The following is an 18097-nucleotide window of genomic DNA, read 5'->3' as shown; positions in this document are numbered from 1 at the left end:
AGGCGAAGACTTTGGGGTCGGGGGACCAAGCCTGGCCCCATCCTTAGCCGTGGATGCCGTTACTAGGCAACCCCTAGCGTTCTCAACGGCCGCCGGGAAGCCACTTCCCCGCCCTCATTGCTAAGGAGATGGACGCCCAACTCAGCCCTGCCGTAAACCCACGCGCTCTTGCGACATTGCCGCGCCTGCCGCTGCGTGCGCGCCCTCTGCCCCCACTCTCCGCCCCGGCCGCCATTGCCTCGTGCCCGCGCCGGTCGGTTGGTGGCGCCTTTGTCCTACGGCGCGCAGGTGGGCTGAGGTGGAGGCGGCAGGGGCGGGCCTGAGGCGAAGGAGAGGCCGGGAGCCCGCCGCGCTGGTAGCGGTGAGTGCCGGGAAGCGGTGGCCGTCCGCCGAGGGTGGGGCTCACGGCAGGCGGTTGAGGGGGTTCGGGCCGGATGGGGAGGCTGAGGCGGGAGGGCCCGCTCGACGCGCGGCCGCGGTCGCGGCCTCGGCTCCCCTCCGGGTGCGCGCGGAGCTGCGCATGCCCGGTGTGGGGCGCGGCCTCTCGCTCCCGTCAAGCCCAGGCCCGGCCAGCCGTGGTGGGCTCGGGTCCGGGCGGCGCCGCACTGCGGCCGCCTGTCTGTGCGCGAACCGCCGACAATAGTCCTCCAAGCTTGTCTGTAGGGTAGGCCTGCACACCCCGCGTCCCTTTCTCGAAATGGTGAAGTCGCTCGCCTGCGGGTCCTCAGCGAGTCGGTGGCGCAGGCGGGATTCGAACTCGGACCGAGGCGGCTCGCCTCTCCGGGCGTTCTACCGGGTGTGCAGCGCCGTGCGGCGAACCGAACGCTGGCCCCCGTCGCCGCCGCCTCTCGGCCCCTTGACAGCATCTTCAAGGCGTCTGTCTCCTTGTCGCGTGATACCCCCACTCACTTCATAATGCGGACCCCGGGCCCCAAGGATGGGGAAGAAACTGTGCCCGAGGTTACCGCGGAAACTAGCGACAGAGCCAGCGCCCCAACCTGCTGGCTCTTCTGTCTCCTGGACCAGGGCACTCTCCGCTCCCGAGGACCCGCCGGGGCCTTTTTTTTAGGACGGCGTTTCCCAAATTTCAGTCTCTCGCGTTGCACCTTTCTGTCCGTGTACCTTCTGTACTGTTATTTATTTACCAAATGTTAATATTTTTCTTTAAGCTGACTCCTTTTTTTTCTCCTTAAATACATTTGTTTAAGGTGGAAACGTAAATCGCAAAATGGAAAGCCATTTTCTAATGCTCATAAAAAATAAATACCTATCTATTAAAATAAACAGTGCGTCCTTGTTCCTCCTCAAGTTATTCTGCGTTCCACGCTTTGGGAAACGCTGCCCTAGGATTATGGGGTTAATTGTCGTCCTGGCTTTCGCTCTGCACAGAATTTTCCCCTGAGGCATAGCGGATTCCATGAAATGCCCCAGGATCTTCGGGGATGATGATATTTATAAGGCATTTTCGTTGTAAACTGTTCTTATTATTAACTTGCAAGCGATAGTCCCAGGGAACTGCAGGAACTGTCAGCTCTAGTGCACCCGGTGTGCCTCTTCAGTTTTCTTGTAGCACAGTGGTATGGTAACCACCTGACAATTTCTGCATACGAAGATGGAGCAGTTTTGGTTTTTGACAATTCTAGATTTAATGTTTTTTGTATGAGCCAGTCTGGGTATGAAAACTAACTTTCATGTTGCCTTTTTCCAACCAGTAAATCCCAAGCTTTTGCATTATGGGTATTGGAGATCACTTGGCTATTTAACATCTGTTTCTTCCTATATTCTTGTTTCTTTGCCTTTCTTTTAGCTCATCTGTCACCCTCCAGGTACTCTTTGAAACCTCTGACATGATCTTTTAACCTAAAACATAGAAACTAGTTTTCCTTGTAGAATGTGCTGGAGAAACCGTATTTCAAGGCCCAGTGGAAGGAATTTTTCTAGGTGCATGTTGTTCAATGTCGCTTGCTGGTGAATACTGCACATTTAAAGAAGGCATTAGGAGCTCCTGTTTCCTTGCTAGATCAGATGCTGCCAATTGATGAATTGTTGAATAAAGCTAATTAGGTCTTTTCAAAGAAAGGGAGGCACTGACAGATTAATTTATTTATGTAAACAGTCTGTTCTGTTTGTAGTCCGTTCATAAACTTTTTGTGTGTAAGAGAGCAGATTTACTTTAATTCATTGAAAGGAAACTCAGAGAAGTCTGTTCAGGCCATTCAGGTGTTGTTTCGTCAAAGGCTGTTAAAAAAAATCCACATTCCTGGGGGTTACTTTGGTAAGAGAAAAATGTAGAACTTACATAAGGCTAAGGTGGTTTTCTTCACATTTCTCAGCATCAGTCCTGTTTAGAGAAGAAATGAGAATTTTTTACTCAGGTCCATTTCAGAACTTCAGCAAATGGAGCTTCAATCTACCAGTGCTCAAAAGCTAAGTCCTTTGGAGAGGTTTTAAGAAGTGTGATAAAAAAGAGTGGCTCATGGTTTGAAACTTCTTTCTTGATAACCGTTGCAAGCATTCCATCCCTGTGGCCTGCAGATGGCAGTGCCTTTGTATGGCTTGTTACTACTGTGAGAAGTATTGGAATTCGGTTGTGCTTTTTAGAATGAGAAACCTGTGGAGGAAATGTATTTAATATTTTATTCCCTTCAACTATCATTGTTTCGTTGTTTTTGACTCCCCACACAAAGAATGAAATGTCTGTTCTTAAACTCACTATCCCTCTTAATGGTAATGATAACATACAACCATCGGTGCGTATGATTTACAAAGCAGGTTTTAAAGTACCAACTCATTTGCTGCCGCCAATCATCTTGTGAGATAGGTAGGCTGATATTAAATATTTTTTGCTTATGAGGAAATAATGGCACAGAGAAGTTAGATTTTTTTTGCCCAAATCATATACTTAGTAGAACATATTCAAGATACTATTGAAGATAAAAGATTTGTGGTCAAGAAAAATTGGGAAATAATGAGGTAAGGAGGTGTCCGTATTCCAGAATTTTAATATGCTAAACATATGCACTGTAGATGTTCAAGAGAGGAAGATATCATTGGTACCTTTCTCTTGCTATCCTCCTATATACATGTTTAGGTCCTAGTGTTTTCCCAAACTGACTATTCTTTCTGCCACCCTCTGTTTCATCTCTGTACCTTGTGGTTTACTAATGATTACCATGTGTCTTGAGACAAGCGCTTTTAAAGCTCAGTCAGCTTTTTTTTTGTGCCAAAAGATTTGTCCTGTGAACAGCATACACATTTGTCTAGACTATCTGGCTTAAGCAGAGTTAAACTATCAAGAAGTTAAAAGGGCAGTGACCAACAGAAAATTACCCTTTATGCTACTTTCATTAATGAGAAGTGTTAATGAAAGGGTCAGGGTAAGGCCACTGTCTGAAGCAGCAGCACATTAGAGAAATACGAAGTATACTGACAGCTAAATATATAATACCAGCATGCCTGCTGCTTTTTAAATGGTGGTTTTATTACCACCAGATATGAATACTTATGGTCATTTTCATTCTTTATCCTATCACTAAAAAAAAAACAAGAGATAATAGGTCAACTGGACCAATTACTTTTTTTTAATTTAAATTCAATTAATTAACATATAGTGTATTATTAGTTTCAGAGGTAGAGTTCAGTGATTCATCAGTTGTACAGAACACCCAGTGCTCATTATCAATTACTTTTATGTTAAGAAAATAATTTCCCTCAAAGAGTCAGAACTTTTGCAGACCATAAGACTCTTTTCCCTTTATTTCCTGTTCAGAAGAGTATTTTTGTTCACCTATATAAAGACCAACAACTTTAGGCAAGGATCAGGGCAACTTAAGTTGCATTGGAGGACATTTATAAAGCAGAATGTCTTACAACTTTAGCTCTATAAAATATCTTGAGTGATCCCCTGGTTTGGATCTAGAATGATTGAATTACTGAAGATTAGGTTGATCCTGCAGTTGGTGAGCAAGCTTTGGAGAACTTTGAATTATGAATAATTTGACTTTAAGTGAGTATACTTAATTATGCAGCTGGAGATTGAGATAGTAATAACATATTTACCATCAGAGATGATACAAGAAATTTATTTTTAAATGTTTCTTCAGGAATTATTCTTGATACCCAAAAGAAAAAAAATAGGAAAAACATGATTTCATTCAGTGCAAAAACTTAAGATTATGAACTGAGCTTTTCTTTGGAAAACTTACTTTAGGACAGCATCACTCACTGGAACAGCTTGTTGAAAGTACAAATCTGTATACTGCTCCCCAACCCCCCAGCTGACCAGTCTCTGGAGGTGAGGGCTGGGGAATCTGCCTTTCAGAAGCAACCACTGCAGTTTTTATGTACATTAAAGTTTTGAGAACCCCCTGATTTAGGCTTTAGAAAATGAGTTTTCACTGGAAATAGAAGATTGAATCATATTCTAGTACTAATCTATTCATATCCCAGATTACTAATAGGAATTGACAACTCTGGTTTATGGTTGGGTATACATTTTAAGCAAAACTGTAATTTAACTATAAAATGTTCTTTGGCTTCATAGTTTGAACTAGAGGTAATAGCAATAGTTAGAATACCTGTAGAGTTTTCAATATTGTAATTCCTTCCACTCACATCAGTAAGATGCTTTTACCTTCTTGAGAGCAAAGAAAGCAGACCTACCAAGATTCCTTGGTCTGCTTATTAAATTTAGATTTCCTCCACCTTGCTTTTAGTGGTGTGGATGTGAAATCCTATGTGTGACCATTTTTCTCTTCTTGCAAAGAGATGCATTTAGATAAGAAAACCAAATGCCTCAGAAGAAGCAGGAATTTTAGCCCCTGCCAGCAAAACAGTATTGACAAGTCTAGTTGGCAGAATTTAGAGAGAACTTGAGTTGGCAGATTGCCATTTATTAACCAAAGAAGTGGATAATATGGACTCAAAAAGCGGCAAGCTCAGTGGTTATTATTTTTCTTGCTATTTTATAAGTAGGTAATTGGGAAAAGAAGCTTAGATTTTCAGGATACTTTTTAAATGATCAAATGAAATTGAAAAGTTGTTGGTGCACACTCCTCCTTGGGGGGCAAGGGCACTGACCTATAATTGGATATTATTATTAACTTTAGTACAGTGGAAACTTGGGTTGATGATTCCATTTCCTTTGGAGGTAGCTATGTGATTATGTTTTCTATACTGTTTTCAAGGGTTATACTTTGACAGATTTTAGCCATTGTCGTGATGTTTTCTTTGTAACATGATGTTTATGGGTTATTGCTCCTTGAATAGAGGAGTTTAAAGAGGTTTCTAAATGGAGGATCTAAGTGTATGTTACGCATAAGCTAAAGGAATAAATAGATAATACAGTTCCCAAATACTTGCCAAGAATCACCTGAGGAGCTTGTTAAAATACAGGTTCCTAGGCTTCATCCAAGTTTGAGATGGGGTCTGAGAATAATGTTTAACCATCTTCCTGGGTGGTGCTGATATATCTTCATTAAAGGAACGCGACGTGAAGAATGAAAAAATGTGTATATATATAAATGAGGAGAGGGGACGTGGGAAACTATTTAATGGGTATAAAGAGTTTTTAATTTTGCAAGATAAAAAGTTCTGAAGATCTGTTGTACAACAGTGTGAATATACTCAATGTACTAAACTGTACACTTAAAAATAGTTCATATGAGGGACACCTGGCTGGTTCAGTCGGTAAAGTAAGCTACTCTTGATCTCTGGGTCATAAGTTCAAGCCCCACGTTAGGTATAGAGCTTACTTGAAAAAAATAATAGTTAATATGATAAATTGTATGTTGTGTGTTTTTGTTTTTGTTTTGTCACACTAAGTTTTTTTTAAAAGGTATTAGGAAAAACTAAGGAAGGGTGCTTGGTTGTCTATTTCTTCCAGAATAGTGGGTGAGACTAATATTGTTCACTATTAATTACTGACTCGGGCCCTAAGTTTATTTTATATTCCTTTACTGAAGGTAAAATCATAACCTTTTAAATACTTTCCTCGGGTGCCTGGGTGGCTCAGTTGGTTAAGTGACTGCCTTCGGCTCAGGTCATGATCCTGGAGTCTCGGGATCGAGTCCCGCATTGGGCTCCCTGCTCAGCAGGGAGTCTGCTTCTCCCTCTGACCCTCTTCCCTCTTGTGCTCTCTCTCTCTCATTCTCTCTCTCTCAAATAAATAAAATCTTTAAAAATAAATAAATACTTTCCTCACTCCTGTTCCCTTCATTGTCAAACCAGTGATCCTTGAAAAACATTACTATTAGTTAACATTTTGAATGTCTTAGGTTTAATACTCCTGCCTCCCTTTTTTGGGTGATACACTTACAGGAAGCCTTCATTAATTTAGCTTCACTGAGACTCTATTATGGTAGCTCAGTTTATATAGGCCCTTTTGCCACCAATTTTTTCCTTTTCAGTAGCAAAGTTTTTTGTGACCTCCTTACTCTGGCTTGCATCTATAATTCCTCTCTTTTCTTCCTCCTGTCCCCTATTCCCTACATTAAAGTTCTTACAGTATTTCTAATTATGTTCTTCACGCCATTCCTTCACTTTTTACATGTGCTGGAATGACTTCTCTCTTTCTGGTAAACTACTCATTCTTCAGGACTGTTTCTTTTAGGCCTCCCTGCCTCCACCATGTCCCTCCTACCCCTTATTCTTTCCAGTCTCCTCCCTGTCCTGTTTCTCCCCCGCCACACACACGAACACAGAGCTTCATGATCTCTACCATAAACCCACTTTAGATTATGATTATCTGTGTATATGTCCCGCTCTCCTTTATTAGTGAACTTCTTTAAAGCAGAGACTTTAGCCTTGTTATTTCCATATCTCTAAGGTGTAGTACAGAGTGTGACACATAGTAGGCCTAGAGGCATCTGATGAGCTGATTATAAACTGTCCTTTCAGGTGTGTTAATTTAGTTCTGGAAGGATCTCTACTTTTACAGTTCAGTTGAAATTTTACCTGTGTTAAATAAACCTGTATTTTACATTTTTTTGTACCACAGGCTGTTTTACTAGTTTAGATTAGCTCCATCTTTGTGAATCCAAATTAGTTTTTTCTCTTAGCTCATGTTCTCCTTGAATCAGCATAACCAACACAGGTAGAGCATCCATTTCATCAGGCTCAGAGAAATCAAATGACGACTAACCATCCCCCACCCCCATTAGGACTAGAACTCAGATATGCTGATGAGGCAAGTGCTCTTTCCGTGAAAGAAGGAAAAAGGGCAGAAAATTAAATGTTGATAGAGAATTTTTGTCTGAAGTGTTGAAGTGATTAGAATATTGGTAGCAAAGCCAGAAACACTACACAGTTGACCCTTGAACAACATGGGTTTGAACTGCGCAAGTCTGCTTATATGCGAATTTTTTTTACAGTACTGTAAATGTGTTTTCTCTTCCTTATGATTTCCGTAATAACATTTTCTTTTCTCTAGCTTATTGTAAGAATACAGTATATAATACATATAACATACAAAAATATTTGTTAATCAACTGTTCATGTTATCAGTAAGGCTTCCGGTCCACAGTAGGCTGTTAAGTTTTTAGGTAGTCAAGTTTTTCGGCTGTGTGGGGACAGCACTCCTAACCCCTGCATTGTTCAAGGGTCAAATGTAGTTTGAGGTGATAGAAATTGAAGTGGTAATTGAATAGGCTGTGCTCTGCTGGCTGTCTGGGGCACTTAAACATTGGTGTGACTGGCAAAGACTGGGCCTTTCCCAGGTTCTATCATTTTGATCAGGGAGTCTTAGCAAGCGTTCATAATGGAAACCATGTTTTTCCGTTCCCTGTTGGAGCAGTATAGCATAATAGGTAAGCATTTTGGTGTCAGATCTGGATTTGAATCCTAGCTCTGCCTCTTGACTATCATGTGACCTAAGATAAGTCATTTAATTTCTCTAAATCTCAAATTTCCTCATTCGCAAAATAGAGATCATAATTGTACTTAACTCCAAGAGTTGTAGAAAGGATTGAATGAGATAATGCACATGGCGTTCTTAGTACAGGCCCTGGGACAGAGTAAGCATTCTGTAAATATGTTGTCATTGTTTCTCCCATCCCTGTACCTAGGAATAATAATCTGATAGTTAAAGATATAACCATTATTTTAATTAGAGAATGAAAGAGATAACCCAATATGAGGGAATGCATAGTTTTTAAAGCAAGCTTAAAGGATTGATGTAGAAACCATAAGCAGAGCAATCTCTTATCCCTGGCTCATTACAGTATAACTCCTTACATATCCCTGATGTTACAGTATACCATCAAGGTCATCTTCATAAATCAAGTTTAAGTGAGAAGTCCAATCCTTTCCCCTCCCAGTTTGGGGAGTTTAATGTGTGATAACCTCTTTCTTGTCAGTATGGTTTTTCAAGTGGCATTATCTTTATCATCACATGTTTTCAATTTAGTAATTACTGATTATTAGTTGGCTTTCAACTAAGCCTTTGGAGAATTTTATTTCACTTATAATCACATCGAAATTGTATAGGCTTCTGCATTCTTTGAACAGCCAACAGTCCAAGAGTGGTACTGTCAATAAGTGCAGCGATTCATGCTGCACTTTGTTTAGAATAGTCCTTATGGTTTTCCATTGTGATAGCTTGTGATAATTGATTTTAAGGTGAAAGGAGTTGTTTTTATGATGGTGCAATTAAAACATAGAGCAAAGCAGTTCTTGGTACTATGAATGAAACATGCATTTTTATTTATAGCATTATACAAAGACCATTGTGTGAACCCTGTCTCGCATATTAGTTGAAAATAAAATTGTACGTTAGGCATTGTGTCATTCTTTGAAAGTTCTTTACCCCAATCTTTTGTGACTTAAAACAGTTCTGCCACTTCCTGTGTGACACCATGTTTTCTAGATTATTTTCTGGGGTTTTTTTTTTCCTCTTATGTAGATCCCTTCAGTTGCTGTTGTTTTTCTTGTCTAAAATTCTTTACCTGAAAAGTCCTTTTAACTATTTTCAGAAGACCACTTAGAAGATATTCAGGCCAAGGTACCTTGTAGTGATGGTGATTTTGAATGGCATTCACATTGCTAATATAGCTCACAAAGTATGGATGTACCAACCAAGTTGAGGTGAAAGAGACACTGAGAGACTGACTTCAAGTCTTTTTTTTTTTTTAAGATTTTGATTTATTTATTTGACAGAGAGCAAGAGAGGGAACATAATGAGGGGGCGTGGGAGAGGGAGAAGCGGGTTTCCCGTGGAGCAGGGAGCCCGACCACTGGGGCTCCATCCCAGGACCCTGGGATCATGACCTGAGCCAAAGGCAGATGCTCAATGACTGAGCCACCCAGGCGCCCCCTGACTTCAAGTCTTAAGGGCATTTGGCCAGGATGAGATAGAGCAGGAGGGGAAAGAAACATCAAAGTTGCCACTGTCCTCTCGTTGATTAAATTCTCTCCAATTACGATTCCCTACCTAATGTCCAGAAAGGTGCCCAGATTGTCTTTCCATCTGTTTTTTCTTTTCCTTTACATTAACGTTGTTTCTATTTCCTTGGCCTAGATTATATATCTCTGTAAGGATTTAAGAAGGAAAAAATCTGGTTAACTGATTAATACAAAAGCCCCCTTTACCAGTCCCAATATTTGCATTTTCAAATGAACCTCCAACCTCCCAGGTGATGGGTTATTGAATTATGTGACCCCCCCAAAAAAAAATTGGGATGGGGCAAGAGTTTTTTTTCCCTTGACTCTTTAGATCTTCATTATACTTTGTGATCAGTTCCCTGAAGTTATTTTACTTTTGGTAGCTTCTCTATTCTTTTCTGTATTTCTGAACTCCTAGGTTTTCCAAAAGTTCTGTGTGACCATGTGTTAGGATGTTTTTGTGTATCAGGATTGGTGGTGATGATAGTTTTGTTTTCATAACTCTCACTGAAACCCACCCCACCCCGCAACCTTCCTCCAACCTGAGCAGCCCTCTTGGGTAGCAATGAAACTATCAAAAATTTCCAGATCTCATTTTCTCCATATCTCACCCAAGGTGGAGACATAAGGAACTCTTAAATAGAGGTGAATAAACAAACACTTGGCATTTAAGAAAAAAATTACAGGGGCGCCTGGGTGGCTCAGTCGTTTTGCATCTGCCTTCAGCTTGGGTCATGATCCCAGCATCCTGGGAGTCCTGGGAGTCCTGGGATTGAGTCCCACATCAGGTTCCCTGCCGAGCAGGGAGCCTGCTTCTCCCTCTCCCTCTGCTGCTCCTCCTGCTTGTGTTCCCTCTCTCACTGTCTCTCTCTGTCAAACAAATGAGTAAAATCTTGAAGGAAAAAGAAAGAAAAAAGGAAAAAATTCAAATGGTCTGAGAGTTCTCTTTTTTACAGAAGAAACATAAGCCACACCATCCAAATATAATTGCTTTAGACTATTTAATGAAAATAGATGTTAGGAGGCAAATTATAATCAAAATGGTTTAAAGATAAAATAATCTTGAATTTTAAATAATCTTTCAAATAATTGCAAAAAAATTTCACTAACTTCAAATAGAATACTTACCTTCTTCATTCTAACTGGAACCAGCTTTGCCCCAAAAGTATTTAATGCATGACTACTTTGGTGTTCCCAGCCCTATATGTAAGTGCTCATGGAAATGGATATAATTAGATAGTGTAATAGTCCTTTTCATATCATATGAGCAAATTATATAACATTAATAGAAACTTGCCAACTAAAGTGGTACCATATGTTCTGTACTCTAACCTAAATGTTCAGGTCAAGTCAATGTTTAGAGAAGTTTTCTTTTTTCACAAGACCATTCAATAATATATGGAATCCTGCTGGGAGATACGGTGCTTATTTAAAAGAAATCTTCACACCCCTACCACCCTCAGTGTATTCCAGAGATACTTTGAAAACTACTTAAACAGTCAAAGAGATGACATTTCTTTCTGAATCATATTCACCCCATATTAGAGAGCAGTAGGCCCTTCTAAACCTGAACTGGTACTCTTCACAATAACATATAAAAGAATTAGGTATTCCCTATTAGACTTATCATTATATAATGTGCAGTTCAGATGTTGCTGAACTTTTAGAGTTGTAAGTGAAAGTGCTACTTGCCATACCAAAGCCATGGTCAGATATTACTGGCCAAGTCCTGTGTAGATGTTATTTTCCGATTTTTTTTTTTTTAAATAGAGGGATGATAGCATTGTGTCTACTTAATTGAAAATATGAGAGGCAACTTAGGGTGAAATATGCTTCTCTTACTGTTTAGATTTATGTTACCTTCAGTTTATCAAAAGTCATTCTTCTAGATACAGTAGAAATTCTGACTTAAAATGGAACTGAAGATCATTCTCACTTGAATAAGAACTCAAAAGTTGACAACATATCAGGGTAAAGTCTGTGCCAGACCTCTTAAGTTTTTTGTTATTACTGTGATCTCTCACACCATAGGACTCCGTTTGGAATTTTTTAAATACATAATTACTATTTTAAAGCACTCTAATTATGTGAGTGCTTAATACCATTTAATGTCATTAGATACACTACTAATTGCTTAATATGGAACACGGGAAACAAAACTACACTGCAGCAGTACACAGTTTCATTTCTTCATTCAACCAAAAACAAAAATTTTTAATGCATTTATTAATCTTTAAGTCATATAAAAATTGTCCTGGTGTTATCTTTGGATATAGATTGGTACATTTCTTTAGATATTTCATCAGTTCTTTCTTTTACATGGTGTGTTTGTTATTCACTTCAGTTTTTGCAAAGCAAATTTGTTTTGTTTTTAGCAAGCAGGCTTTAACTGCACAACTTGGCTTTTCTGTAAGTTCGTATGATTCCACTGTTCTCCCTTACCTAGTTGTAAATGCCATGCTTCTCTAATGAAAACTTCATATGTGCAGTGTTTTACTACCTAACCAAATGCCAATTTTTATTCTTAGGTACTTATCTGTGAGGGTTGCAGTTGCTAACATGTAATATACTTCGTTTAGGAAAAAAAATTTCTTCCCTACATCTCATTCTGGAACATTCTATCCAGTGGAATGCAACACAAGGCACATTAAAAGTAGGCCCTGCTTCATGGTATATTGGAAGTTTTAAGACAACAGAGTCCAGCTGTTTCTTCTTTGTAACAAAATGGAATTATTTGCCCTTGCTCTTTTTTTTTTTTTTTTTTTTAACTCTGTCTCCTGTCTTTCTCCCACTATTCTGCCCTCAAAAAAGAATCTTAGAGCTGGCACTCCAAGAGTTTAGCAGGCAACCTTTTCTACTTTTGGAGGGGGCAGTTGTTAGGTTTGGGACTTGGCAGAGCATTAAAGCATTATGTTAGCTAGAAAACTGAGGGACATTCCTTATCAAACCATGACAATGTACTGCCGTAACTTAATAAAAATTGCCCAAGTGACGGTGTGTCTGCTGAATGGATTTTCTTACACCATCTGGTTGTCATTGTAGTTTTTTTGTTGTTGCTTTCATTTGAAATGTGCTGATGATTTTGTTTTTATTCCGTAGCATTGAACAGATGGGTTGATTATTCTTTTCAGATATTAATAAGGCAGCGGAAAGAAGAAATATGAATACGGCTCCATCAAGACCCAGCCCCACACGAAGGTAAAGTACCCTGAAGCAGTGAGTTACCTTGGGAGAGTTGGGCTCTGGGGAGTTAAGCCCAACTTCGTACATCAAGGGTCTTTTCTTCCCCCCAACAAATCAGAAACGCTCAAGCAAACAATAAGAACATGAACCTTGTGTGAAGGGCCTTGCTGCTTTTTTTAAACGTACATCAGGAGATGCAGAGAAGCTTTGCGTTTTCGGTGACAAACCCAGCAAGTTCAGCTTGCAACATGAGTTGCAGGCGATTGGAAGAGGATAAACCTCTGTCTGTCCCCAGCTCACGTGTCACTGGGAGCCTCCACAGCAGGAGGAGTGCCCCAGGGTCGTTGGTGTGTGCCATGCTGCACTGCAGTGGGCAGCAGAGATTCGACTCTTCATTCCAAATGGCTGCCGGTCCAGATGTTAACCAGGTTTATGGAAAGTGCTGCTTGAGAGATTGCTGCCGTGCCTGTGCTGCAGATCCCCTGTTTGCTCGCATGCTTGGGTTACCATTTGAGGGGAAATAAAAAGGGCGAAAACACTCCAGCTCTCAAAAGTGTCCCTTTTTCTTAGCTTTTCTAGAAATAAAAGGCATTTCCCTAATATATTCTTTCTTCCATTGTCTACAAAAGAGATAGTCCTGATGTATACCCATGAGATATGCATTAAATTGGCCCCTTCTCTCAAAGAAGAGCCTTATTAATGTTACCATTTACACCAAAGGTGCAGTATCCAAACTAGCCCCTTACTAGTACACAAGTGGATGTGGTGTGTGCACTTTTGTGTGGAATGCAGACAGATATCTATTCCATATCTTGTGTCTCTTCATGGCCCAAATGGATACTCAGTATGGATTTTGCTTTTTCCTCTAAGTAAAAATACAGTTTTCCACAATAAACTACATACTGTGGTAGACTACATTTCCTACAGTGAACTGAACACTGCTGAGTACGATGAATCCTGGTCTGTACTGGTAGCTCTGCAGGTCACCTGGGATATACCCAACTAACTTACACATAACATACAGCTGTCCTTTGAGACAAAAACACCTATATTTTGTTCCCCACTTACAGGAAAGAATGGCTGCTGTATGTTTGGTGTATGTTGCCCCCACTTGGATGTGAAGGGTGGGTATTTTCTAAGCTACCAGGAATAGATTATACGTGACTGCTCTGCAGAGTTCAAGCAGACTGTAGCAGCAAGGTGGTGGTTTAATTTGGCGGCTTTGAGCACTCTGCCGGTGCAAAGGAGTTGAGTCTGACACAACTACAGCTACGCTACAGCTGCCAGGTGGATGCCCTGGCTGTCCGTTGGTCTCACTGCAGAAGTGAGCATATACGTTGCTGTTCTGTCTGTCCTCTCTAACACTGTAAGGAATGCCTGTAGCTTACAGGTAAATACTGTGTTGATTGATTTTGTGGGTATGTGTTGAGTATCCTAAAGAACTTAAATGAATCCTGCAGAATTTTAGCAGTTCCATATAATGTCTGCTTCCATTATGCTGCATCAAACCATGCTGTAGATGTTAGGAAGTCCCATCTGTGTTGCTTCTCATTGCCCCAGTAAACCTGGAATACAGAGGGCTGAGTTTACATCTAATGGTCAGAAATAGGGGGCATCCATTAGAAGCTGTGGCTGCCAAGCGGCTTGAAAAGAGAGAGATACAGTGTGTATCCAGTTTCCAAGGAGCAATAATGCATGTGTTTGAACTAGGTAGCTTACCAGAAGGAGTATGGAATGGGTAACTGTAAAGACACGGGCTCTGCTGGTAAAATCCGCTCCCCTCTCTTGTCCCCATGGATGCTTATAATCTCTGGATAATGTCTATGTGTTTTTGCAGGCAACCCCCGCCCCCAAAAAACAAAAAACAAGGCACATTGAAGAATACAGAGTAGTTCCTGTTTGTGCTCTTGATTTATGTCATCTTATTAATGATACTTAGCTAAATGCTTTTAATGTTTCCAACTGATTATAGGTATTTAGCAGACATTGGCAATGTTGAGGAAATAACCATCTCCCCTGCTTGGAATCCAATACAGCTATTGCCAGTACATTAAATTAAAAAGATTAATTTCATCCCAACTTAAAATAACTCTATAATTTCATCTGTAATGGAAGAAATAGCTGTATGCTTTTCTTCTTTTTTCTAATCATAGATCCCCTAAAAAAAAAAGCATACAAACAACATTGGAGGGGGTTTTTAAAATGTTCTCCCTACCAGAGACATGAGTACAAATATGTCACTTTTATATACCTTCTAAAATATCACCTTCCTCAGGGCGCCTGGGTGACTCAGTCGGCTAAGCACTTGCCTTTGGCTCAGGTCATCATCCCAGGGTCCTGGGATCGACCCCCGTGTCGGGCTCCCTGCTCAGCAGGGAGTTTGCTTTTCCCTCTCCCTCTGCCCCTCCACCCCACTGGTGCTCGCTCTATCTCAAATAAATAAAATCTTTTTTAAAAAAATAAAATATCACCTTCCTCAGAAACAATTTCTAAAATGAGGTTGTTTGAGATGTGGATAGGGCAGTAGCTTCCTATTTTTTTTTTTACAATCAATAGGAGGCACAGTTGGGCTAATTTAATTTCCATCCAGAATCAGTCTTCCCCCTTGGTGCTATGTCCCTAACTGGGTTCCTCAGCATGTTATTTAACATGATGAAGTATCATACAGTTATACTTAATAAGGTTCAGGGAAGAAGGATATTCACATTTAGTAGAATGTGTTCTGAGCCCTGTCTAAAACCTGAGCAGAGAGTCCCAGTTTTTACCTTTAAGAATAAAAATTTAAGGGACGTCTGGGTGGCTCAGTCGGTTAAGCGTCTGCCTTCAGCTCAGGTCATGATCTCAGGGTCCTGGGATCAAGTCCTGCATCGGGCTCCCTGATCAGCAGGGAGCCTGCTTCACCTTCTGTCTGCCCCTCCCCCTGCTCGTGGCTCTCTCTCTCTCTCTCTCTGACAAATAAAATCTTTAAAAATAAATAATTTAAAAACTCTAATCCCAGGCAAATTTGAATATTGTATTCAAAACAGAACACTAACATTTTGATCATCACACTGATCATGTATTGTCTCTTGTGGTATACCAATAGGGCAGAAATAAAATGGAATAAGTAGGCAAGATGGATGACTAGTCAGCCTGGAAGAGGCTAATCATTTCTCTAAGGGTGAGCACTGGATATCACTCTTTGGGTACATACTTCCAGTCAGAGCCTTGAAGTAATTCCAGATATACCAGTCTGTTGACAACTGCCAAACTGCCTTCATTTGGCAACCCCAATAAGTTATGTGTCCCCAGCCATAGGATATGCATTGTTCACAGGGGAGAAAAAGTGTATTTGTGGCAGATATTTCCCTTAAGTGGTACTTTTATGTCTTCAGTGCTGCTCCTTTTAATAAAATTGTTTCTAAGCATGCTGGCAAGACCTTTGTAACACCTTGTTTTGCTGGACGTTAACCTTGAGTGTCAAAACACCTAAGTACCTTTGGGAGTTTTCACGGGATTATCACCTCTTCAAATGTCTCTGTAAGCCACAGTTCTGCTGGCATTGCTCTCTGTTCAGTAATGTGCCTCCCTAATGACTCCAGCTGTCAGCGTGTAATTCTGACAATATTGGTCCAGCCAAGCACAGAACTCTGCATCAGGGATCCCTGCTCTGGATCAAATATCGACCTGAATTCTCATCATTTAACCCTTGGACCACTTCATTGGACTCTTGGCTACATGGCTTAGTTACCATGTAAGTTGTCTAGCATTGGTGCTAGGCACTGGCCCTTACCTTCTTCAGAGACCATGATTCTGGTTGTACCTCAGATGTTCTCAGTTTCTATCTTCGGCTCAACACCCTGGCAATCCAGGTCTTGGAGCATACCCCTACACAGATGTGGCCTCCAAGTGAGACTCTGTATTTTCTAAACCTTCCTGTCTGACATTAAAAAGAGCAAATAGAACTAATTTGTCTACATCAAAAGTTCTGCAGAGAATTTTCCCTAATGTATTTGTTAAGGATGTTAGGCTTGGTGCCTCTTCGGTGAAAGTCATCGGGGATCGGCTCATCAGAAATATCCTAGCTGTAGACAAGTTTCTTATGTGGCTCAAGATGACTTCTATCTACAGTGCTACTTCCTTTGATAACCACTTGCTCCTTGGGTATGAGACAGTGCTAGCTCTTGGTGGGCCTCGCAAGTTAAGATTCCAGGCTGTGATTACCTCTGCACTAACACTTGAAGAACAGCCATCGGTTCCCAGGAAGTGCCACCTCTACCAACAGAAAAGTCATATCTGTGCTTGAGAAAATCATCGTGCTTCCTAGGGAGAAGCATGGACACTTACAAAATTTGGATTTGTGAGGTGTGATACCTCATTGCACCCCATATCCTACCAGCACCTAATGGCAAAATTCTGCACAAGTCTGTTGTCTCTGTTTCTCACGGTAACATGGAGCCATCATGGTGGGGAATCAACATCACACAGCAGCCAGCCGTTTTAGATAATATTTGTGGACAGTACCTGTGACAGAACAGAAGTACCAACAACTATTGAAGATTTTTTTTTCAGGAGCAGGGGGAAAAAAGAAAAGCTGGCCCTCCCAAGGAAAATAATTCCAGTGAACAGAAAGGAGATGCTGACAAAAAAGGACAGAGGCCTTCCTCCCTGACATTCTGTAGTGGCAAGGCCAAAGAACACCATCCTGGGCTTGAGGTTCCATTCTCTGGAGGAAGAGAAGCTCAAAGTCCATCACAGACTTCCAAGATGATCATCTGTCAGTTCTTACTCTGTAGGCTCTCAAATGCCTAGTGCTCTGCACACCTCTTTAGTCCCTGGAAGAGAAGCTCTTCTACCAGAAGCACATCACTTATCATCTGAGCTGTGGCTTTTTCCTTCACCCACCCTTCTTTTACCTCTCAAATGTTTCTAATGATGTGACTATATTTCTCTCAAGGCAAAAAGCATTTGGCTTTTCTCCCCAGCTGAATAGATGAGAAATTTATAACAATTTTAGTAGTGTTTGTCATCTGCCTTCAGTTTGTGGACTCCAGTGCTGAAATTTATTTAACTGGTTCAGTTTAAAAGGTTCAGTTTCTTTTTAGCCTCTAGTGACGTGGTACCTGAGGGTACGCTGCATTTGGTCTCCAGTAAAACACCTCTGGTGCCTTGGGATGAGATTGTGAACCCTGTTATGCTCCAGAAACTTGCTTTTAACCCACTTGTTATCTAAGGTCAAGCATCTCATTCAGAGGCTTCCTCCTTGCGCACTCTGAATTCCTGCACCCTGTACCTCCCTTTTGTTAGCTGGTTCTTGTTTTGAGAAAGATGTTGGGGCCAGCAGCAGGAGCCCTTTTGTTCTGGGGAGATCTTTGTTAGGGTCCTAAAGCAACCCTCAAAGGTTTTTTGTTTTTGTCTCCAGAAGAACAGCTTCTGCCATACTGCTCATCTTTTGGAGAAAGGAGAAAAGCTTTGCCCTTTCATAGTATTATCTTCTCTGTTCCTACTTCCACTGTTTGGTTCTTTCCCCCTTGTGAATATCATCTTTTCTACATTT

The 18097-nt window shown here is 40.9% G+C and overlaps 1 protein-coding gene across 2 annotated transcripts in view; it reads left to right on the top strand.

Annotated features, from left to right (window-relative positions):
- The first annotated feature begins 220 nt into the window (after positions 1-220).
- The window catches only part of NCOA5 (nuclear receptor coactivator 5), a 30735-nt gene continuing 12858 nt past the window's right edge, over positions 221-18097 (top strand). For both annotated transcript variants that reach the window (XM_028121941.2, XM_028121944.2), the window contains exons 1-2: positions 221-361; positions 12510-12576. In XM_028121941.2, coding sequence (XP_027977742.1) covers positions 12539-12576 — 38 coding nt within the window. In that variant the 5' untranslated portion in view covers positions 221-361; positions 12510-12538. The remainder of the gene's footprint in view (positions 362-12509; positions 12577-18097) is intronic.

This window comes from Eumetopias jubatus, unplaced genomic scaffold (assembly GCF_037043125.1).
Source record: "Eumetopias jubatus isolate StellerSeaLion01/CBP00866 unplaced genomic scaffold, mEumJub1_p1.0 scaffold_9, whole genome shotgun sequence".
NCBI classification, from domain to species: Eukaryota; Metazoa; Chordata; class Mammalia; order Carnivora; family Otariidae; genus Eumetopias; species Eumetopias jubatus.
Note: the sequence above shows the minus strand (reverse complement) of the source record. Positions and strands in the feature narration are given on the sequence as shown.